This window comes from Hemitrygon akajei, chromosome 16 (genome assembly GCF_048418815.1).
Source record: "Hemitrygon akajei chromosome 16, sHemAka1.3, whole genome shotgun sequence".
Lineage (NCBI taxonomy): Eukaryota > Metazoa > Chordata > Chondrichthyes > Myliobatiformes > Dasyatidae > Hemitrygon > Hemitrygon akajei.
This window is the reverse complement of record NC_133139.1, coordinates 26,532,727-26,556,977: the sequence shown is the minus strand read 5'-3', so window position 1 is coordinate 26,556,977 and position 24,251 is coordinate 26,532,727. Positions and strand designations below refer to the sequence as shown.

The following is a 24,251-nucleotide window of genomic DNA, read 5'->3' as shown; positions in this document are numbered from 1 at the left end:
TTTTATAAAGTGAAACCATTTGCTGTGGCAGGATTGATGAGCAGTGGGACATAGACTGACAAAGGGAAGAGGTAGGAGGAAATAATTTCTTCCACATCCAGTCATTATAAGCTGGAACAATGCCTTAAAAATGTGTGGGAATGATTTTTTGAAAGGGGAAAAGAAACATACTTGAAAAGAAAGATTTAAAAAGGCAGGAAAGAGGAGAGTGGGAATAATTAGAGGGTTCTTTCCAAAAGCCAGCAGAACTATTTTGTGCCAAATGTTCCCCTTCAATGATTCATGTCTCAAAGCTATGAAATGCCCAAAGATCAACTGGTGTAACTCACCAATAGCACGCAGGAAGTCACCGTACAGATCAAAGGTCATTAGTGGGACTGGGAGTTCCCGCAGCCACTGTTTAAGCACTCCTGTAATGGCGTGAATGTGGTAATTCTCCAGCTGAACCGAATCTGGATCTGAGAAACACATTTAACAAACATTTCATTTGGAGATAGCTGTCTGCATGGGTTAATTGTAGTATAAATCTCCCTCCATAGTGTCTATCAAATAAGTCCCATGAAATACTCCTAAGGTTAAGGACAGCTCCCTTACTGAGATGCATGGGCTCAGCTGGGCTGAAGTGCCTGTTTCCTTGCTGTATGACTGGTTATAGGATACCCTCATAGGTCTGTTCCTAAGCCTGGCAGATCTGGCAGTGAACTGCCAAGAATTATCTCAATTGCTTGTAGCTTTTGAGTTTGCATCCATGCCTGGGTATCCCTGGAGACGGAGTGCGCAGTGTGGTCTGACTCTTCGAAGGCCTTGATCCACTGGCGGAATATATCCTGCACACTTGGGAAAATGTTTAAAATTTTCATTACTCTGCTTCATAAACTTACTTTCAAACAAAATAACCTTTACAAAAGGCTAAAAAAAAAAGTGGTCTAGACATGAAGGTTTAAAAATAACGCTCCCAGGGCACAGAAAGCCCAAAGAGAGCTCTAATCCTCTCTGTTTAATCTTGCATAACATCCCAAGACTTTCTTAGGAATGTTATCTAAAATAAACTGAATAGCTTTAGGACATTCTAGAGCAGTTGACCAGCACTTGGTGTTAAAGGGAGAGGGAGCGAGGCAGAGAACATACTGTAAGGGAATTCCAAAGTTAAGGGTACAGACAGCTAAAGGCACACCTACCATGTTGTTATAATATTTATGGTTGATCAAGGTAACAGTGTTAAATAGAGTAAACACAAGCAAGTCTGTAGGTGCTTGAAATCCAAAGCTACTCACACAAAATGCTGGAGGAACTCAGCAGGTCAGGCAGCACCTATGGAAATGAATAGATGGTCGACGTTTTGGGCCGAGACCTTTCTTTGGGACTGAGGAGGAAGGGGGAAGACCCCAGAATAAAAAGGTGGGGGGAGACGGAGAAGGAGGGCAGCTGGAAAGTGACAGGAGAAGCCAGGTGGGAGGGAAAGGTCAAGGGCTGGAGAAGAAGGAATCTGCTAGGGGAAGAGAGTGGACCATAGGAGAAAAGGAAGGAGAATTGTGTTCAATTCTGGTCACCTCATTATAGGAAGAATGTGGAAGCTATGGAGAGGGTGCAGAGGAGATTTACCAGGATGTTGCCTGGTTTGGAGAACAAGTCAAATGAAGCTAGGTTAGCAGAGCTGGGGCTTTTCTCTTTGGAGCATAGAAGAATGAGAGGGGACTTGATAGAGGCCTACAAGATTATGAGAGGCATAGATAGGGTGGATAGTCAGTACCTGTTTCCCAGGACACCAATAGCAAACACCAGAGGGCATATGTACAAAATTAAGGGAGGGAAGTTTAGGGGAGACATCAGGGGTAAGTTTTTTTTACACAGAGGGTTGTGAATGACTTGCCAGGGATGGTGGTGGAGGCTAAAACATTAGGGGTATTTAAGAGCCTCTTGGTCAGGCACATAGATGAAAGAAAAATAGAGGGTTATGGGGTAGTGTGGGCTTAGTACTTTTTTAAAGGATTATATGGGTCAGCACAACATGGAGGGCTGAAGGGCCTGTACTGTGCTGTAGTGTTCTATGGTTCTATGAGGAGGGGACCCAGGTGAAAGCAATAGTCAAGTGAGGAGAGGTAAAGTGAGAAGCAGAGGAAGTGGGGGTGGGGACTTATTTTACGGAAGAAGTCGATATGCTATCAGGAGGCTACCAAGAAGGAATATGAGGTGTTGCTCCTCCACCCTGAGGCACAAAAGGAAGCCGTGGACCGACATGTCAGAATGGGAATGGAAATCGGAATTAAAATATTTGGTCACGGGGGGTCCTCCAGCATTTGGTGTGTGTTGCAGTGGAGTAGTTTCCTTCTACACTACACCTCAGGTTCACGCCCGGACCCACGGTGTCGGTGCCTCACAGGGACGGCTGTCACACTCTATTCTCACATAGCTATGTGGACAGAGGCAACAATCTGAGGACCTGGACCCACCCTCTTCCAGCTGCTGCCGCAAATCCTTCATCTTGTTGGCTGCTCCCGACTTGCGGTAAATTCCTTCAGTGTACAGTCCATGCATTTCCACGTACTCCAGCAGCTTCTCCATCACCATGGGCAGCGTCTGGTTCTCATCCGTCAGAGCAATAACCTGCACCCCAAAGTGTCGCGACACCACGTCTGCATCGTTCTGTCCACGGGGAGAAAACCATGGGTGAGATGGGTGCAACCAGAGCGCGCCGTGGATCGCTGCGCAGTAAAATGGCGTCTGAACACCGACAGAGCCCTTTCAGGGTTGGAGAACCTGGCAAGGGACAGCATCTTGAACAAGTGGGACGGCGGGGAAACAGCTGGGAACCAGAGAGACATGCAAGGGTTGATGTGTGTTAATGGAGTGTGAAGTACCATGTGCAGAGCAGACTTGGGGTCAAAGAGCCTAATTCTGCTCTATTGACACGAGGCCTTATGGTATGTGCAGGAGGGGTCTGTATTCCCAGTGGGGGCATGCAGAGCACTGCAGGGGTGGGTGGTGACCAGAAAAGGATGTGTAGTTCTGCACGTAACAGTGCAGTATTTGCATGCTATCTGAATGCACAGCAGCAGGGGATCCTGCAATCTCCATTGGCCTAACAAATTCATGCTGGAACTGCTCACCTTGTTACAGCCAGATTGACAGGGATGTTGAATCTTTGTCAGGCATCTCTTGTGACAAGTCATCCTGCAGGCTGTGAACAGAAAGGAAACAGGTAGTTTAGCATCTTCTGGCCCTGTTACCGATCAAATAAATTCCATCTGGTTCCTCCAAATCAAAATTTAACCAGAAAACGTGCACGGCTTAAGAGAGAAGAGATCTTTGTCAATCACCTTGATTAAATCTTCTATCTAACGAAGATGCAATACTAATGGACAGTGACACCACAGGCAGTTGATGAGTATGTAGAATTGTGAAACAGGTTGACACCCAAAACTTTTATTGTTTTCTTTCCACCGCTGCTGCCTAACTTGTTGAGTTTTTCCAGCACTTCCTGCTTGGTTTCAGATTCTCAGCATCTGTGGTTTTTTGTTCAATTGTTAGTGGGAGATTCTGTCATAACTTTTACAGGAGAATTCCAAGAGATACAAAAGACTAACAACATGCGGAAAATTATCTCCAGTTTACTCAAACCAATGACTGAGCAAGGAAATTAATCAGCTCCGTTTCATTCAGTCTAGGTTGACACCCAATGTTGACCCAACCAATCAACTTCCCAGCTCTTTACTTCACTCCCCCCCCACTCCCAATTTCACCCATCACCTACTACCACCTTGTACTTCTCCCCCCACCCAACCTTTTTGCTCTAGCTTCTCATCTTTTTTTCTCAGTTCTGATGAAGAGTCTCGGCCCGAAATGTTGACCCTTTACTCTTTTCCATTGATACTGCCTGGCCTGCTGAGTTCCTCCAACATTTTGTGTGTGTTGCTTGGATTTCCAGCATCTGCAGATTTTCTCATCTTCAAGTTAAAGATGTGCCATTCCCCCGCATCCTGCTCAGTAGAGTAGTGAACGGCAGAACTACCCATCTCCCCTGTAGCTGGAATCCTTCATATATTTAGAAAGATGATGCCATTAGATGGCTCTCTGCATGCAGTTCCAATGGGAATCATACATTATTCCTATTTAGGACTATGACAGCTGAAATCCACAGTCACAGCCATGGGTACTTTAGTAAAGCACCATTGTCTTAAGATGTTTAAAAGATCTATTGATACTCAAAATCGACGAACCTCGGACAGCAGACTCGGCTCGCGAGTGCAGCTTCCCTTTAAGAAAGCGCAGCAGTGACTGATTTAAAGATACGATTGAAGTGGAGAGGATTTGGACCCTCCCCCACCATTCCTGACTATCCGGCTGGGAAATGTACAGTCTCTGGAAAATAAAATTGAAGACCTGAGAGCAAGATTGCTACACCAGAGGGACATCAGGGACTGCTGTGTACAGTGCTTCCCCACCATTTCAGATGCCAGGCTGTAGCTCGATGGCTTCACTATCCTCCGCAAAGGCAGGACAGCTCAGTCTCTCAAAGGCAGAGGAATTGGAGTATGCATCAGGGTGCACAGATTCTGTCTCATTCCTGCTCACCTGTCTTGGAACACCTAGTGGTTAAATGTCATCCATTTTATCTCCTGAGGGAGCTTTCCACCATTATCCTGGTAGTGGTGTACATTCCACCTCAGACCAGCGTCAGACAGACACTGGAGAAGCTGAGCAATATAATCAGCAAGCACAAAACTGTGTACCCTTATGCCTTCCCTATCGTTGCAATAGATCTCCAACACACCAGCTTGAACAACTACCACTAGTACACCACCTGTTGAGCCAGAGGAACCGACGCACTTGGCCACTGTTATACCACCATCAAGAATGTCCCGTGCCATCCCAAGCCCACTCTTTGAAAAGTCCAATCATCTGGCTGTACTTCTACTCCCAGAGTATAGGCAAAGACTAATGACTGTAGTACCAGTGATGAGGACCAAAAAGGTATGGTTAAGGGAGGTAGAGGAGCACTTACAGGACTGTTTTGAGTCAGTGGAATGGATAATATTCAAGGATTTATCTTCAAGTCTGAGTGAATAGTTGTCACTGACTTCGTCAAGGCCTGTGTGGATGAGTGTGTGCCTTCGAGAACATACCACACATACCCAAACCAAAAGCCATGGATGAACCAGGAAATTCGTTGTCAGCGAGTGCTTGATCTGTGGCATTCAAGACTAATGATCCAGAACTATACAAGGAGTCCAGGTATGACCTATAGAAGTCTATTCTAAAGAGTATGAAAACAATTCCGATTGAGGTTAGAAGCAGAATCGGATGCACACCAGCTCTGGCAGGGATTGCAGGCCACTACTTCCTATAAAGCAAAACCTAACATCATGAATTGCTGTGATGTTCCACTCCCAGGTGAGCTCAATGCCTTTTATGCTCACTTTGAAAGGGAGAATAAAACCACACCTCTGTGGATCCCTGGAGCAACTGGTGACCCTGTGATCTCTGGCTTGGAGGTCAATGTCAGAACACATTCCAAGAAGGTGAACCCTCACAAGGCATCAGGCCCTGATGATGTACCTGGTGAGGCTCTGAAAACCTGTGCCAACCAACTGGCAGGAGTGTTCAAGGACACCTTCAGTTTCTCAGTGCTGCAGTTAGAAGTTCCCATCTGCTTCAAAAGGACGACGATCGTACCAGTGCCCAAGAAGAGCAGGGTGAGCTTCCTTAACAACTATCATCCAGTGGCACTCACATCTACAGTGGTGAAGTGCTTTGGGAGGTTGGTCATGGCTAGAATCAACTCCTGCCTAAGCAAGGACCTGGACCCGCTGCAATTTGGCTGTGGCCACAATAGGTCTACAGTAGAGGCAATCTCACTGGCTGTCCGCTTGGCCTTGGATCACGTGGGCAATAGTAAAACCTATGTTAGGCTGCTGTTTATTGATTGCAATTCAGCATTCAAGATCCTCAGGTCTAATCAATAAGCTCTAAAACCTGGGCCTCTGCAGCTGGGTCCTTGACTTCCTCACTAGGAGACCAACCACAGTCTATGTGGATTGGAAATAACATCTCCTCCTCGCTGACAATCAACACTGGGGCACCTCAAGGACGTGCCTTACACCCACTGCTCTAGTCTTTCTACATCCATGAATGTGTGGCTAGACACAGCTCAAACACCATCTAAAAATTCTCTGACAACACAACTATTGTCATCAGAACTTCAGATGGTGATGTGGAAGTGAACAGGGGTGAGATAGATCAGCTGGATGATTGGTGTCACAGCAACAACTCAACATCAGTAAGACTAAGGAATTGATCGTAGACTTCAGAAAGGAGTCGAGGAATCGGAAGTGGAAAGGGTGAGCAGTTTCATGTTCCTGGGTGTCACCACCTCTGAGATCTATCCTGGGCCAACTTGTTGCAATTATTAAGAAGGCATGACGGTGGATATTCATTAGGAGTTTGAGGCCTATTGTATGTCACAAAGACATTCGCAAATTTCTACAAATATACCGTGAAGACCATTCTAACTGGCTGCATCACGGTCTGGAATGGAAGAGGCACGATTCAAGATCAGAAAAAAAAAGCAGAATATTTCAGCTTCAGCCAGCTTCCTCATGGGCTGTAGCCACTCCACCATCTAGGACACCTTCAAAAGGCGATGCCTCAAAAAGGAAGCATCCATCATTAAGGACTCCCATCAACAAGCCATGCCCTCTCCTCATTACCACCATCAAAAAAATAGTACAGGATCCTGAAGGCACACAAAGTTTCAGAAACACCTTCTTCCTTTCCGCCACTGGATTTCTGAATGGACAATTAACCCATCAGTATTTTCCCCTCTCTTTTTGCACTACTTACTTAACTTTATTTTTTTTTTAAATATACAGTACTTATTGTAATTTATAGCTTTTATTTTTATGTATTGCAATGTACTGTTGCCTCAAAACAACAAATTTCATGACATACAGAACAGTACAAAAATATTAGGTGTATATAGCTGGGGTACCTAAGACGTTTGCACAGTACTGCATTCGTCAATGTGGAGCTGAGAGCGAGTTTGTAAATCTGGTGGGAGTAATGGATGTTAGGAATGGCGAGGGTGGTACACTACATGAGGGGTGTGGGACAGGTGGCAGAGAAGGAGTGACAGGGGTGGGGGGTGGCACACCCAATCCTGAGACTCCAGGCAAGGTCATTTGATTCCAAACAATTGGTTTACTGATCATTACAGAATGTCTCTCTGGTGCATACTCTCTCCCTGTCCCCTTCCCACTCTCAGTCCACAGTAGAGACCCATATCAGAATCAGGTTTATCATCACTCACATATGGCATGAATTTTTTGTGTGGCAACAGTACAGTGCAATATGTAAAATTATTACAGTCCCGTGCAAAAGATTTAGGCACCCTAGATATATATATCTCTAAGAATTTTGCACAGTGCTGTGTGCCAGATCAAATCTGATTCTGATTCTGGGCCCAAAGCCAACCTTGATCCTTTGGGAACTTACAGCAGCATAAAAGAGCCTTCTCCATGGGCCAGATGTAGGATGAGCACTGTTCACACGACTGCCCAATGTTCACTTGGTAACTGCGGAACATGTGCCCACAAACCTCCTCTTTCTGAAAGATTAAATTCAGCAAGTCACGATCCCCTGATGGCACACTTCCAAATGGTATCCCCTATAAAAACCCGCCAGGGCACCCCCCCCCCCACCACAGTGCCAACAGGAACCCACTCCTTCCACCCACCAAAGCAGCAGCCACGTTGGCGTCTCCCAACCACCCCCCCCCCCCACGCAACTACCCTGCACATGCGGGAGTGTGGGCCACATTCCCCCACAGAGCTATAATGCAGAGATACTGCATGGTAACAGGCCCCACCAGCCCACCAAGTCTGCGCCACCCAATTATACCCAGGTGACCAATTACCTACTAACCTGTATGATTTGGAACGTGAGAGGAAACCCACAAGGTCACAGAGAAAACGTTAAAGCTCCTTACAGACAGTGCCAGAATTGAACCCACATTGCTGTGTGGCAACTGCGTTATGCTAGCCATTATGCTACCATGCCATCCATTTGTGTGCCCCTCCACTATGACAAGAGGTTCCAAGTGACTATGGCCATTGCCTCCCCCCCATCCCCTCCCCCATCCCTTCTCAATGACCAAATGCAGGATGTCTAGAATGACTGCACAAACACTTCAAAACCATTAGATTAAGATCTTTCTGCTACTGTGGGCGTTTGTTCTGTGAAAACTAAGTACTGACGTCACTGTTACACTGAACACTCCAGAACAGAGGCTAACCATTCTCTGAGGTCCCAGGCTAACACATCATTGAGAACCAAGTACTGGACTAGAGCTCTTGGTTGATGCAGGTCAACAGTCTCAAAGCAGATGAGAAAAAAAGGGAAAGTTGACCCTAAACTTACAATTTGATTGCGTTTCCGCCTCTTCTTCTGGGATTTTGTAGGCTGAGAGAAAGGAAAGAAACAGGCCAATGATGTAAAATAGCTTATCACCTCCCACTCTTTGTGCCCAGCTCAACCCAATGAGTGGCACAGCACCTTCACTCCTTCTCTCCATTCCCCCCCCCCCCCCAACTCCAACAAAATATCCACCTGTGTCCAATCCTTTAAGCTCCCACTGATCTCAAACATCCAGGGAAAGAGTTTGAAGTTCAGAGTTAGCTCTGTGTGCAGAGGATCTTTCCAGCCCGAGCACTCATTTCAAGATTCTCCCTTCTTATTTTAGAATCTTGAAAGGAAACAGTTTCTGCCCACTCTGACCAATTTTGTTTTCAATTATATACAGACCACTCCTCAGTCTAACTAAGGTGAACAACTAGAAGAGTTTTCATTTCCTTGTTCAGTTTTGTTTACTTCCAGCTGGAAGCGGTGTTGATCTGCCTCTTTGAAGTGCTGCTGTTCTGCTGTTTTTCAAGATTTGGATCTAATGACAATGAACACCACCAAGTCAGTGTGGTGGACAAATTGGAAGGCAACCTGGAGGCTGCAGATGGAATGTACTCTCCTTGTCTTTGTGAAACATATTGTACACTTGGGAAGAACAGAGTAATCACAGTGAGTAACTACATGTATTTTAAAATGATATGTGTAACATTTATGTTGGGGGTCAGTTAAGAGGACAGTATTGTCCTGGACGTTTCTGAGTACTGTTAGAATTACACTCAGCCTTGCAGATCAAGAATATTTCATCATACTCTTGGATGTGCCTTGTATATGGTAGAGACGAAAAGTTTCTGGCTGGAGATGGTTATTGATTGCCACTTGTTGGGATGGATATAGCAAGTAGTCAGTGAGAACTGCGCCTCAGAAATACCAGACAATGACAATCCCAAACAAGCATCTAGAAACTTTGCCTTGGTTTTCAACAGAATTTCATCACTAAGTCCCCTCCCATCAACCTCTTGGAAGCTGGGCTAGTATTCGCTTAGAACTACTGAAGATGTCACCAAATGAAACTTTTTCCATCTCACTGTCAAATTCCAAATCGCAACAATATAGTGTTATCTACAATTGATATTACCTGGTTACCGTTGCTTCTGTGTCACTAGAATCAATTTTACCTTCTGTGTGCAATGCCTGTGAGGTAAACTTTTGTCATCTTGCTTGAACACATTTTCCTAATTTTAAACATCTCAGCAGAATTATCTCTAAACCTTTCACCTAGAATAGCTGCATCTTTTAAAATTTCTTTGCCCCAGGGAACTGTTCTACCCCCTTCCTCCCCCCTTCAACCAGATATGATGCCCATATTTACCTTCAGTGTCTCTGTCTCCTCTTTCCTGGAATAGCCACGGGCAAACTCATCCAGGAGTGACTGGAAGAGATTCAGCACAAACTGAACCTCCGTCTTCTGCCTCTCGCCCACCAGCTTGGCCAGTAGCATCTGGTAATTCTGTATCAGGTCCCTGTAGCCTACGTGGGTTTGTCCATTCTGGAGACAAGCAGCAAGGCATGATGGATAGTGAGAGGAAAAAAACCAGCAAAACTAATCTATTGCTTTAAACTGGGTTCACGGACTACCTGCTGGGAAACAAATGTCCGCTGTACCTATCTGCGCTGATCCCACATTGACTACCAGGCTGGAGAGTACAGGAAGAACAGCACAGAATGGATTGAGATGACCAGTAACATTCACTCTCCAGCAATTCATCGGTGGTGGTAAACCTGTATCTCAGCATCATTAAGGACCCTGATCACCTGGGACAAGCCCTCTTCTCATTAATATCATCTGGAAGGTGGTACAGGAGCCTGAAGACACACACTCAATGTTTAGGAATGGCTTCTTCCCCTCTGACATCAGATTTCTAAATGGACCATGAATACTAGGTCACTAGGACTACAAGGTCATAGAGTTGAGGTTTTTCTTTGAACTGCTTCCACAGTTTTCTTTGTTTCACGGCTGTCTGGAGAAGACAGATCTCAGAGTTGAATACTACGTGCTTACTTTGATAATAAATGTACCTTGAACCTTGAATACTACCCTGCTACTCCTCTTTTGTACTAGTTTATTGTATGTTGTAGTCATTTTTTTATGTCTTCCTCTCTACTGCTCCCACAGAACAAATTCCATGATGTATGTCAGTGATAATAAACCTGATTGAGATGCTGAGCCCCTGTAACAGGGCTGGCCAGTGAAATTGACAGCCGTAACTTGCATACTGCATACAAGGAACTTCTAGAATCTGATAGGAGTTGATGGAAACATGGGGGGAAATAAAATAGGAGTTGTGTAGATTAGTGTAAATGGCTGTTGCTGACTGGGGCTACTTTTGGTGTATTATTATGATGTGCACGGATCACCACCCAAACACCATTGAGTCAGTGTTTGTTGGCCCAAATCGGTTCAGTTTGAGAATTACTAATCTGTATCCCAGCAAGATAAGGGTTATCTGCACACCATAAACCTTTGTGGTTAAGTTCTCTGGGGATGTTTGCCCTCCATCTGAATGGTAGCTTCACCCTGGTGAATGAGACTGCGGTTCAATGACAGAAGGTTCCTGACAATACTCACGTGGACAGGATACATGCTTTTGAGTGTGCGTCGGAATTTCTCAGTCACCCTGATGAATAAAGCCTCGATGTTTGACTCCTGGGAAACTCGGGAACTGAGGTCATTTACCTGGCAACAGAGTATTTTAGTCATCACGGAGTTCGAGGCATTTTGCATCGTGACTGAGAAGAAGAGGGCAGAGAGAAAGGGAGACAAACTGAGAGGAGGCAAAATGGAGACCAGGAGGAAGACTGGAGAGGAAAAGAAGACAGAGACAGAAATCGTAGCGATCAATAGGACGTTTGGGAACAGAGAGCGGGTGCGAGGGGGAGAGACGGGAAGTGGGCAAAAGCACGCAGAGCAAGACGGTGAGAGAGAGAGACGGAGAAGTTGGCGTGGAGGGGGAGATTGGGGGGGTGGGCGGCATGACGGGCTATCAGAGATACAAGGAGAGTGTGGGTTAGAAAGCCCCAGGTGGAGAGGCTGACGATGGAACACGAGAGCAAAGCACCTGTGGTAGACCAGCCATTAAAAGCTGCCAGCTCACCTTGTTCAGCAGGAACTCGTCCAGATGTTTCAGCTCATTGGCGTTGGTGATACGGCCTGCGTGCGCGCCCCACTGCTCGGACACAGTGGTGGCATTGCTGATTTTGATGCTGCGGCTCCGCTTGACTTTACCGGCCTGGTCTTTGGCTGCGTCTACATACGGGTGTTGCGTGGAGTGCGCCATCGGCAAGGTAGCAGATTTCCTCGCCTCTGGTTCTGCAAAGATAAAGATCAGCTTTATTCCTCACACATACACTGAAGCAGCGAGACATGCATCGTTCGTGCCAAAGACCAATGCAATCTGAATATGTGCTGGGGGCAGCCCCCAAGTGTAGCCGTGTTTCTGGCACCAATATAGCATGCTCACAACCTACTGAACCATACGTCTTTGGAATGCAGGAGGAAACCAGAGTGTCTGGAGGAAACTCATGCGGTTATGGGGAGAACGTACAAACTCCTTACAGACAGCGGCAGGAGTTAAATCTTGTTCACTGCTGCTATAAAGCACCGTGCCGGCTACTACACTAGAATCACCAGGAAGGTTTCATCAACGTCACAATCTCCAGGGTTGAATTTGCAACTTGTTCCAAAGGGCGACCTTGCTGTTGCATGGTGCAGTCAAAAGAGCCCAGAGCTGTCCCGAGGGCAGGAGGCAATGAGAGTGGGTGCCTGCCCTCTTGCTAATTCCCCACTCTCTGACCAGTCTACTAGTGCTAAGTCTTGTACCCCACACCCCCACACTTATCAGAGTTACCAGTGGCAAACACAAGGAAATCTGCAGTTGCTGGAAATTCAAGCAACACACACAAAATGCTGGTGGAACACAGCAGGCCAGGCAGCATCTATAGGGAGAAGCACTGTCGACGTTTCGGGCCGAGACCCTTCGTCAGGACTAACTGAAAGGAGAGCTACTAAGAGATTTGAAAGTAGTGGGGGGAGGGGGAAATGCGAAATGATAGGAGAAGACCGGAGGGGGTGGGATGAAGCTAAGAGCTAGAAAGGTGATTGGCGAAAGTGATACGGAGCTGGAGAAAGGAAAGGATCATGGGACGGGAGGCCTCAGGAGAAAGAAATGGGGCGGGGGGGAACACCAGAGGGAGATGGAGAACAGGCACGGTGATGGGCAGAGAGAGAGAAAAAAAACAAACAACTAAATATGTCAGGGATGGGGTAAGAAGAGGAGGGGGGTATTAACAGAAGTTAGAGAAGTCAATGTTCATGCCATCAGGTTGTATCACCAGCTCTGTATCACTTTCGCCAATCATCCTTCCAGCTCTTAGCTTCATCCCACCCCCTCCGGTCTTCTCCTATCATTTCGCATTTCCCCCTCCCCCCCACTACTTCCAAATCTCTTAGTATCTCTCCTTTTAGTTAGTCCCGACGAAGGGTCTCGGCCCGAAACGTCGACAGTGCTTCTTCCTATAGATGCTGCCTGGCCTGCTGTGTTCCACCAGCATTTTGTGTGTGTTACCCGTGGCAAGGTGGGTGGGGTCAGTGGTGTCGAGGAAGTGGTTGTAAATGTTTCCGTGTTCTTGTGAAGGTTTGGGAGTTTCATTACCTTTGTGCATTTTATGCCCCTGGCTGGAGCATTTCCTTAGGAAATAATAGCAGATTCAGAAGGCAGTAGAAGCAAATCTGCTGAAGAGGAGGGAGATTCTAATGAGAGAGGGAGAGGGAGAAATGGAAGCAGAGTGGTCTAACATCAGAATAGTTAGATTTAGAACAGAAAGCAAAATGCCGGAGGAACTCAATGGGTAAAAGGGAAAAGGACAGTCGATATCGCTCCGGTCCTGTTCACCCTGTACACATCAGACTTCCAATATAACTCGGAGTCCTGCCATGTGCAGAAGTTCGCTGATGACACGGCCATAGTGGGGTGTGTCAGGAATGGACAGGAGGAGGAGTATAGGAAACTGATACAGGACTTTGTGATATGGTGCAACTCAAACTACCTGCGTCTCAATATCACCAAGACCAAGGAGATGGTGGTGGACTTTAGGAGATCTAGGCCTCATATGGAGCCAGTGATCATTAATGGAGAATGTGTGGAGCAGGTTAAGACCTACAAGTATCTGGGAGTACAGTTAGACGAGAAGCTAGACTGGACTGCCAACACAGATGCCTTGTGCAGAAAGGCACAGAGTCGACTGTACTTCCTTAGAAGGTTGGCGTCATTCAATGTCTGTAGTGAGATGCTGAAGATGTTCTATAGGTCAGTTGTGGAGAGTGCCCTCTTCTTTGTGGTGGCGTGTTGGGGAGGAAGCATTAAGAAGAGGGACGCCTCACGTCTTAATAAGCTGGTAAGGAAGGCGGGCTCTGTCGTGGGCAAAGTACTAGAGAGTTTAACATCGGTAGCTGAGCGAAGGGCGCTGAGTAGGCTACGGTCAATTATGGAAAACTCTGAACATCCTCTACATAGCACCATCCAGAGACAGAGAAGCAGTTTCAGCGACAGGTTACCATCGATGCAATGCTCCTCAGACAGGATGAAGAGGTCAATACTCCCCAATGCCATTAGGCTTTACAATTCAACTGCCAGGACTTAAGAACTTTTTAAAAGCTATTGTTAATGCTTTTTGAGATAGTGATTTAGATGCATATCATATTTTTTTTACTGAGTTAAGTATTGTATGTAATTAGTTTTGCTACAACAAGTGTATGGGACATTGGAAAAAAGTTGAATTTCCCCATGGGGATGAATAAAGTATCTATCTTTCTATCTCAAATCAAGAACCTTCATCTCATTGAGTTCCCCCAACAGTTTGTGTTTTGCTCTAGGATCCAGCATCCTGCAGTCTCCTTGTGCATCTCCTAGTGGAGTCTGGGTGCAGGGGTACTGGTTGGAAAGGTGATGCAAATAAAGATGACTCCTTTCAAATTGAGGTAGTGACTAAAGCAAGGATGCTACACAAAACCACTGCTAGTCCCAGCTGAGGTTTTGTGCACAGTTCTGAGCACAAATGTTGTCAAGGCGTCAAGGCCTTGAAGAATGTGGAGAAGAGATTTATCAGGATGATAAATGCAGGTGTTTGTTCAGGACAGCAGTGGTACTGGCAAAACTAGTTGGGAATAATAGGCAAGTAGATCACTGGTCAGAAATTTTAAAAGTTGCTGGAATTAGTGAGGAAACATGGAGAGGTATTGATGATTCGTTTTACCATAGTCACATGATAAGGTCTGGAATAGTTGATAGAATGGGATTGATGGGCTGAATGGACTTTGCTTGCTACATTCTCCAGGGATGCTCCTGACCACACAGGTGAAGATACTCACTGTCACCGAAGTTCTTCATTGCTTCATGGGTCAAGGTGAGAGCAATGTCCTCCAGAGTGGGCGTCCCCTCCTTGGAGAACTTTTTATCGGCTTGCCGCTTCCCCAGGAGCCTCCGCAATGGAATGCGGAACTGGGACCTGGGCGGGGACAGATAACGAAACTCAGCAGGCACAAGAACAAAAGCAGCAACACTGCCTGGAACCAGCACGTCACAGGGACCACCCAATTAGATCTGCCTCCAATTCCCTGCATAAACCACTCCCCTTCATCTCTGCCAGGATAACCATCCCGTGGCCCCACCCAAAACCATCCAGTGGGAACAGTCTAGTGCTGATCCCGTTTTCCCACTTCCACTCCTCCTACTTGTAGTGGCCCTCAAATTCATCTCCCCTTCCCGAAGATCTTCAGCCTTGCAGGAGCCGAGTGCCACCCCAAAGGAGGCACTGGCAAGCAATCCAGGGAAGAATTATGCTTGAAGTAAAGTTGTAGCTTGGGAAAGTTATAATTTCCCAAGACCGCTAGGGCTAGCACCTAGGGCAGCCCTTGTATGTTTTGAACTTACTTGGGAGATTCAAGGTGTTGGTTAAGATCCAGCTCTTGGGAAGTCTTCTTCTGTACTGCTAGTTTTGTTGGCGTTCTGTCACCGTCCTGTGATTCATTCAGAGTCTAAATGGATGGGTCAAGAGAGGAGGAGCGGGAAAAGGGGACAGGAGCAACAGGAGAGAGGAAATAAAATTATTGATTCGTAAAAACAGTATTTTATTTCAATCAAAATTTAATAAGGATACTTTGTAACCTGGTTGGGTGAGGGTGGAAGGGATGAACCTCAGCATCCAATATGGTAACAGGATCCAACAGACTGCTTGCTTCAGCATCTCACCCTCGTTGGGAGTGGGGGTGTTAACAGTAAGTGACCTTCCACGACTTTACCCCCAGGCTCTTCCCAATGCTTCCTTCCTGCTCTCTACAAACACAACCTTCCAAAGCTTTTAAACCAAATGTGCTGTGAGGTTGATAATTACTTTATTCTCAGGCACACCTGGCCCTAACCCACCTGGACAAAAAAGACACGTACGTTCGGATGCTGTTCATAGACTTCGGTTCAGCATTCAACACAATCATCCCTCAGAAACTGATTGGAAAGCTGAGCCTACTGGGCCTGAACACCTCCCTCTGCAACTGGATCCTAGACTTCCTGACTGGGAGACCTCAGTCAGTCCGGATTGGGAGCAGCATCTCCAACACCATCACACTGAGCATGGGGGCTCCCCAGGGCTGTGTGCTCAGTCCACTGCTGTTCACTCTGTGTGCTGACCCACGACTGTGCTGCAACACACAGCTTGAACCATATCATCAAGTTCACCGATGACACAACCATGGTGGGTCTCATCAGCAAGAACGACGAGTCAGCTTATAGAGAGGAGGTGCAATGGCTAATGGACTGGTGCAGAGCCAACAACCTGTCTCTTAATGTGAACAAAACAAAAGAGATGGTTGTTGACTTCAGGAGGGCACGGAGCGACCACTCCCCGCTGAATATTGACGGCTCCTCGGTAGAGATCGTAAAGAGCACCAAATTTCTTGGTGTTCACCTGGTGGAGAATCTCACCTGATCTCTCAACACCAGCTCCATAGCAAAGAAAGCCCAGCAGCGTTTCTACTTTTTGCAAAGGCTGAGAAAAGTCCATCTCCCACCCCCCCCCCCCCAATCACATTCTACAGGGGTTGTATTGAGAGCATCCTGAGCAGCTGCATCACTGCCTGGTTCGGAAATTGCACCATCTCGGATCGCAAGACCCTGCAGCAGATAGTGAGGTCAGCTGAGAAGATCATCGGGGTCTCTCTTCCTGCCATCACGGACATTTACACTTCACGCTGCATCCGCAAAGGAAACAGCATTATGAAGGACCCCATGCACCCCTCATACAATCTCTTCTCCCTCCTGCCATCTGGGAAAAGGCTCCGAAGCATTCGGTCTCTCATGACTAGACTATATAACAGTTTCTTCCCCCAAGCTATCAGACTCCTCAATACCCGAAGCCTGGACTGACACCTTGCCCTATTGTCCTGTTTATTATTTATTGTAATGCCTGCACTGTTTTTGTGCACTTTATGCAGTCCATTGTAGGTCTGTAGTCTAGTGTAGATTTCTCTGTGTTGTTTTTTTACGTAGTTCAGTCTAGCTTTTGTACTGTGTCATGTAACACCATGGTCCTGAAAAACGTTGTCTTATTTTTACTATGTACTGTACCAGCAGTTATGGTCGAAATGACAATAAAAGTTGACTTGACTTGACTTGACAAATCCTACATTACTCCGACAGGGAATAGGGTTGGAGCCTGACTCACATCCTGACAGGAACTGGGAAGCCACTCAGTGATTTAGGCAGAAAGATGTTCCAGCATTGGGCCTCTCCTCCCACGGCTAAGTTGAGGAGGGAAGCACTGAAGAAGACCATGGGAGCAAGAACCTAATTGGGATCTCACCTACTAATCCCAGGGTATCTGAAACGCAGTGGGACAGGTTGGTCTCGGTTCTCCACCAGGGCGCTGAAGCCAACTCCCCACTCTGCCACTCAGTTTTCATGCATTATCCTTCGTCTCTCTCCCTGTGAACACCTCCTGTGCTTTCCAACTGATCAGGTGAGAAACCAAGAGTAGACTCCCTGCCTAAGTGGGTAAAATACTTGGCGGGTGTTACTGAGCACAGTGGAACAGACAACACCCGTACCATGTGGGAAGGCAGAAGAGGAGTGGGAATCCACATACCCACACCCTCCCTCCACTCTGAACCTCGGCTCCCCAAACTCGACAGTTACCAGGATCATACCTACCTCAGACACATATCCCGTGGGAGAGGGCAAAGTTGGCAGCAAGCCCTCATCCTGAGGAAGCAACATCTCTTTGTTCCTGTTTGGAAATGGGGTGGGCAGGGAGGGACGGGGACGGGTGAGTGGTTCACCAGAGAAATGAGGAGGCATGAGTGAAAGGAAGTATGGGGGGGGGGGTGGGAAAGAGAAGTGGGATGGGCAAGGTGAAGGGACAGGGGAAAAGAAAAGAGAAAACTGATCAGATACTTTTGACAGCAGCCTCCAAACCTCACCCTTCCCCACCTCAGTTCACAACACCGGACCGTCATGAGGTTGTAAAGCAGTCAGAGACCTCCTGTTCACTGCTTCACCAAAGGACACCATAGCTCCAAAGCAAGACTCACAAGACACTGGAGGAACTCAGAAGGCCAGGCAGCATCTATAGAAAAGAGTAAACAGTTGACATTTTGGGCCGATGCCCTTCATCAGGACTGTCTCGGCCCAAAACGATTTCCGGATCTACAGATGTTCTCCTGTCTGGGACACCACAGCCCCAGTTCAGGAGGGCCACACCAGGATATCGGTCACCCGACTGCCATTAAAAGCGGCCAATGTAGTATTCACAATCTCTGACCCAACTCAATCCTGGGGCTGGACCGCTTCGGACCAATTGAGAGAATGCGGCATGTGTACGTGCAGCCAATTGACCAGGAACTGATTGTAATGGGTGACTAGTCTGGGGAATCAGTGTAACCAGACCTCGTGGGGCTTCTTTTAAGGCTTTGATTCTGTGCTCCAGCAATACTCCTTTATAGGAGAGGGGGGTGGAGGGATGAACCAGCAAGAGGCACGGGCTTTCAAATGGGCAGGTTTTTCTGTCTCAGCAGGCCCGGTTCATCTGTCCCGCATTGTAAGGTGCCCAGCAATTACCGTGACCAAACTGTAAAAACATTTAATCCTCTTATTCTGTTGTTGTTCTTGCTCCATACATACATAACAGGAACTACATCCCTGACCCCAGGAAGTACAACCCAATTCATACTTTGTGCTTTTTGACTGAGACTGGTTTTCCTTCTTCTCTCCTGGTGGACTGGACTGCTCATAGTTATGCTTGTCCTTCCACTTCTCCGCCTTATCCCTCAGCTTCTTGTAGTCATGGTAACGGTGAATGGCCCCCGATGAGGATCCAGGACTCTGCGGAACTTTCTTAGCTGCTTGCCCGCTCTGTGTCTCATTCCCATTGGCGCAGGCGTCCTCTTCTGAAGCATCGCCGGCCGGTAGAGAGTCACCAGTGTGAAGTTGCAGAGATGTCGGTCGCTGCAGTGCTGCTGGTGGCTGCTGGCTTTCTACCTCAGCCCTTGCACCTTTCCCTACTTCACTGTTACGGGCCAATCCCACGTCCAGCTGCTTGTCACGGTCTCCACCGTCTGGCCACTCGAACCGAGAGTCGCCTGGCACCGCGGGTACCGGCTGCTCCTCCGCCAGAGGCTGGAGATCGTCCTGCTGCCCCGCACTCTGCACCACCCTTTCGATACTCTCCCGGGTCTCAAATGTCGGAGGGGCGGTGGGATTGTCCTGAGGGGTGGGCGACACCAACTGTCGCTGGAGCTTGTCGTGTTCCAAGCCACGCATCCGCCGAGTCTCTCGTTTCTCGCGGGCGTTTGACTTCTCTCCGCCCTCTGGCTGTGTTTTCCGGTACGGGACCGTAATGTTCTCCTGAGGTTTTGGTGACTCTTCTGGGCTAACAGTATCCGTGGATGTCCGCTTTTCTGGACAGATCTCAGCCTCCGATGGAACCTTAGTGTCTTGGTCTGCGATTGTGGGCTGCGATCGTTTGGAAACTTGCTTCCGCTCTTCAGCCTGCATTGCACTCTCCCCTGTGTCCTGCACACTCTCTTGTACCTGCCGCAGTAAACGGACCCTGTAAGGGAGCAAAACACTTTAACTGAGCATTCAGAAACAGGAGCGAGTTAAAATGATTTACAACTTGATAACAGGAGCAAACAATTTGTCAGAGTTCAAAATAAATTTACTATTCAAGTACGTACGTCTATGTCATTTTCTTGCAGGCATTTATAGGAAAATAAAGAAATGCAATAGAATTAGCCAAAAACTATACATAAATAAAGACTGACAAATAATGAATGTGCAAAAGAAGACACCTTGTGAAAAGACAGACAGATAATACCGAGAACATGAGTTGTAGAGTTCCTGAAAATGAGTCCATAAGATGGGGAATCAGTTCAGAGCTGGGGTGAGAGAAGTATTTTCATTTTTATGTATTTTATTCAATTCTTTAATTTATTTAATTTCATTTTATGCGGTGCCCAGAAAAAGTATTCATCCCAACCACCCTTGGAAGTTTTCATATTGTTTTACAGCATTGAATTACAGTGGATTTAATTTGGCTTCTTTTGACGCTGATCAACAGAAAAAGACTCTTTTGTGTCAGCGTGAAAACAGATCTCTACAAAGTGATCTAAATTAATTACAAATATAAAACATAAAATAAACATAAAACATAATTCACCCCTTTTAATATGACACCCCCAAATCATCACTGGTGTACAGAGTTGGTTTTAGAAGTCACGTAATTAGTTAAATGGATCATCTGTGTGCAGTCAAGGTGTTTCAACTGAATGTAGTAAACCTGTATCTGTATCAGGAAGGTCCAACTGCTGGTGAGTCGGTATCCTGGAAAAAATTACACCATGAAGACAAAAGAACACTCCAAGCAACTCTGCAGAAAGGTTATTAAAAAGGTCAGGAGATGGATACAAGAACATTTCCAAGTCACTGAGTATCCCCTGGAGTACAGTTAAGTCAGTCATCAAGAAATAGAAAGAATATGGCACAGCTGTAAATCTGCCTAGAGCAGGCCGTCCTCAAAAACTGAGTGACCGTGCAAGAAGGGGACAAGTGAAGGAAGTCAGCAAGAAACCCATGACAGCTCTGAAGGAGTTGAAAGATTCAGTGGCTGAGATGGGAGAGACTGTGCATACAACAACTGTTGCCTGGGTGTTTCACCAGTCGCAACTTTATTGGAAGCGGCAAAGAGAAAGCCACTATTGAAAATAACTCACATGAAATCTCAGCTAGAGTTTGCCAGAAGGCATGTGGGAGACTCTGAAGTCAGCTGGAAGAAGGTTCTGTGGTCTGATGAAAGCAAAATTGAGCTTTTTGGCTATCAGACTAAACACTATGTTTGGCGTAAGTCAAACACCACACATCGTCAAAAACACACCATCCCTACCGTGAAGCATGGTGGTGGCTGCATCATGCAGTGGGGATGCTTCACTGCAGCAGACCCTGGAAGGCTTGTGAAGGTAGAGGGTAAAATGAATGCAGCAAAATACAGGGAAATCCTGGAGGAAAACCTGATGCAGTCTGCAAGAGAACTGTGACTTGGGAGAAGATTTGTTTTCCACTGAGACAATGACCCCAGGCAGAAAACCAAAGCTACACAGGAATGGGAATGGCTTAAAAACAACAAAGTTAATGTCCTGGAGTGGCCAAGTCTGAGTCCAGACCTCAATCCAATTGAGAATTTGTGGCTAGACTTGAAAAGGGCTGTTAACTCACAATCTCTATGCAATGTGTCAGAGTATGAACAGTTTTGTAAAGAAGAATGGGGAAAAATTGCAGTGTCCAGATGTGCAAAGCTGATAGATACCTACCCATAGACTCAAGGCTGTAATTGCTGCCAAAGGTGCATCTACTAAATACTTGAAGGAGGTAATTATATAATCCATTATTTTGTTTAATAATTATAATACATTTAGACCAATTGTGGAAATTTGGTTTCAGACATGAAAGAGTCTTTTTCTTTTGATCATGTTAAAAAAAGCAAATTAAATCCACTGTGATTCAAGCAAAAAAACATGAAAACTTACAAGAAGGCTGAATCCTTTTTATAGGCACTGTATGTGTTTTAATTCCTTCATAAAAGGTGAACCTCCTATCCTCTTCCATCATTGCTGCTCTCCAGTGTTTGCTCCCAAGTAGACAAGCTGGATTGCATTTGCAAGAAATGAGGAACTGCTGCGACTTGTTCTTGCAGAAACGTGGCTCCTGGGTAACATCTATGCACCATCAATCTACAGGCTGTGATACTCGAGGACTTGGGCTATACTATTTTTTATACATTATTTCTTGTAACTTTATTTCGCTATCATAATTATAAGTGTTGTGTGTGTGTTAGTACTGTGTTTTACACCGTGGCCCCAGAGGAACGCCGTTTTATTTGGCTGCATTCCTGTGTATGGTTGAATGACAATTAAACTTCAACTTAAGGACATCACTGCCCATTCCTGTGGAGGCAGCTTGAAGCCAACCACAATGGTAAATCCGGGGACCAGGTAGGAATGGCAGCTTTTCTTCATTCAGGTACCTCGGCTGAGCAGGTGTGGTCTTGCATTCATCTGGTGGCTCCACGATCACCATTAATCAGAGACAGAAGAGCCGAACACTGCAAGAGGGAACGCTGCCTCACAGATCCAGCCTGGGCTCGACTTACACCTCTGCTGTTGATGGTGCAGAATCTGCACATTCTCCTTGCGATCCTGTGGATTTCCTCCAGGTGCTCCGGGTTCCTCCGACATCGCACAGGCTCGCTGGCTGGTAGCTTTATTGACTACTGTAAATTACTCCTGGGGTAGGTAGCTGGTGGGAGAATCAGGGTGAAGTTGACCGGCATGTGCGGATGGGTGGGAATAGGTTAAAGGAAAATACAGTCGATGCTCTGCAGGACTTGATGGGCTAAACAGCAATAAGGAAATACAATAAATTACTTTTTAAACTGCAGATTTATTTAATTACAGTGCCTATAAAAAGCATTCACCCCCCCACCTCACCCACCCGCTTGGAAATTTTTCATGTTTTACTTTTTAAAAACATTAAATCACAGTGGATATAATTTGGCTTTTTGACAGTGATCAACAGAAAAAGACTCTTTCAAGTCAAAGTGAAAACATATCTCTACAAAGCGATCTAAATTTTAATTACAAATGTAAAACATAAAATAATTGATTGCATAAGTGCTCACCCTCTTTAATATGACACACCAAGTGATCACTGGTGCAGCCAATTGCTCTTAGAAGTCACACAATTAGTTAAATGGAGATCTGTTTTTGGGGACCTGTGTGCAGTCAAGGTGTTTCAACTGATTGTAGTAAAAGTACACCTGTATCTGGAAAGTCCGACTGCTGGTGAGTCAGTACCCTGGCAAAAACTACACCATGAAGACAAAAGGACACTCCAAGCAGCTCCGTGAAAAGGTTATTGAAAAGCTCAAGGCAGGAGATGGATACAAGAAAATTTCTAAGTCACTGAATATCCCTTTGTGTACAGTTAAACCAATCATCAAGAAATGGAAATAATATGGCACAACTGTAAATCTGCCTAGAGCAGGCTATCCTGAAAAACTGAGTGACCGTGCAAGAAGGGGACCAGTGAGGGAGGGGACCAGTGAGGGAGGGGACCAGTGAGGGAGGCCACCAAGAGACCTAGGATAATTCTGGCGAAGTTACGAGCTTCAGTGGCTGAGATGGGAGAGACTGGAATAAAACAACTGCAATCGCAGCTTCATGGGAGAGTGGCAAAGAGAAAGCCACTGCTTGAAACAAAACTCACGTGAAACCTTGGCTAGAGTTTGCCAGAAGGCATGTGAGAAACTGTGATGTCAGCTGGAAGAAGGTTCTATGGTCTGATGAAGCCAAAATTGAGTTTTTTGGCTATCAGACTAACCACAATGTTTGGCGTAAGCCAATCACCACACATCAAAAACAGACCATCACTACTGTGAAGCATGGTAGTGGCTGCATCATGCTGTGGGGATGCTTCACTGCAGCAGGCCCTGGAAGGCTCAAAGGTAGAGGGTAAAATGAATGCAGCAAAATCCTGGAAGAAAACCTGATGCAGTCTGCAAGAGAACTGCAACTTGGGAAAAGATTGGTTTTCCAACAAAGCAATAATCTTGGCATAAAGCCAAAGCTACACAGGAATTGCTTAAAAACTAAATTAATGTCCTGGAGGGGCCAAGTCAGAGTCCAGACCTCAATCCAATTGAGAATTTGTGGCTGGACTTGAAAAGGGCCGTTCACTCACGATCCCCATGCAATCTGACAGAACCCGAGTAGTTTTGTAAAGAAGAATGGGGAAAATTGCAGTGTCCAGATGTGCACACCGAAAGTCTGTAATTGTTGCTAAAGGTGTATCTACTAAATGCTGACTTGAAGGGGGTGAATACTTATGCAATCAATTATTGTATTTTATATTGTAATTAAGTTAGATCACTTTGTAGAGATCTGTTTTCACTTCGACACTGAAGAGTCTTTTTTCTGTTGATCAGTGTCTAAAAGCCATTTTAAAACAATATGTAAACTTCCAGGTTGGGGGCGGGGTGAATACTTTTTATAGGCACTGTACCTGAATTGGAATTTTCCTGCAAAATTTTAAGTTGGTTCAGTAACCAAACATCCGTTCAGAACAGCCTCTACCGACTAAACACAATTGCTGCTATAATGTAGGAAACACAGTGGCCAATTCACAAATAGGCAGGCCCCACAAACAACTAAGTGACAATGGCCAGGTAATGACTTGTGCTGTTGACAGAGGAATTAA

At 46.1% G+C, this 24,251-nt stretch overlaps 1 protein-coding gene across 6 annotated transcripts in view; it reads right to left on the bottom strand.

The window, feature by feature from the left end:
* LOC140739874 (unconventional myosin-IXb-like) overlaps window positions 1–24,251 on the bottom strand; it is a 110,708-nt gene that overhangs the window by 9,252 nt on the left and 77,205 nt on the right. For 5 of the 6 annotated variants that reach the window (XM_073068485.1, XM_073068489.1, XM_073068484.1 and 2 more), the window contains 12 exons: window positions 18,673–19,551; window positions 17,655–17,730; window positions 15,384–15,487; window positions 14,822–14,958; window positions 11,550–11,764; window positions 11,024–11,131; window positions 9,767–9,943; window positions 8,416–8,457; window positions 7,492–7,603; window positions 3,108–3,178; window positions 2,451–2,643; window positions 330–458 (listed from right to left, as the gene is read on the bottom strand). In XM_073068485.1, coding sequence (XP_072924586.1) covers window positions 330–458; window positions 2,451–2,643; window positions 3,108–3,178; window positions 7,492–7,603; window positions 8,416–8,457; window positions 9,767–9,943; window positions 11,024–11,131; window positions 11,550–11,764; window positions 14,822–14,958; window positions 15,384–15,487; window positions 17,655–17,730; window positions 18,673–19,551 — 2,243 coding nt within the window. The remainder of the gene's footprint in view (window positions 1–329; window positions 459–2,450; window positions 2,644–3,107; window positions 3,179–7,491; window positions 7,604–8,415; window positions 8,458–9,766; window positions 9,944–11,023; window positions 11,132–11,549; window positions 11,765–14,821; window positions 14,959–15,383; window positions 15,488–17,654; window positions 17,731–18,672; window positions 19,552–24,251) is intronic. The other variant, XM_073068490.1, reaches the window with a different exon arrangement.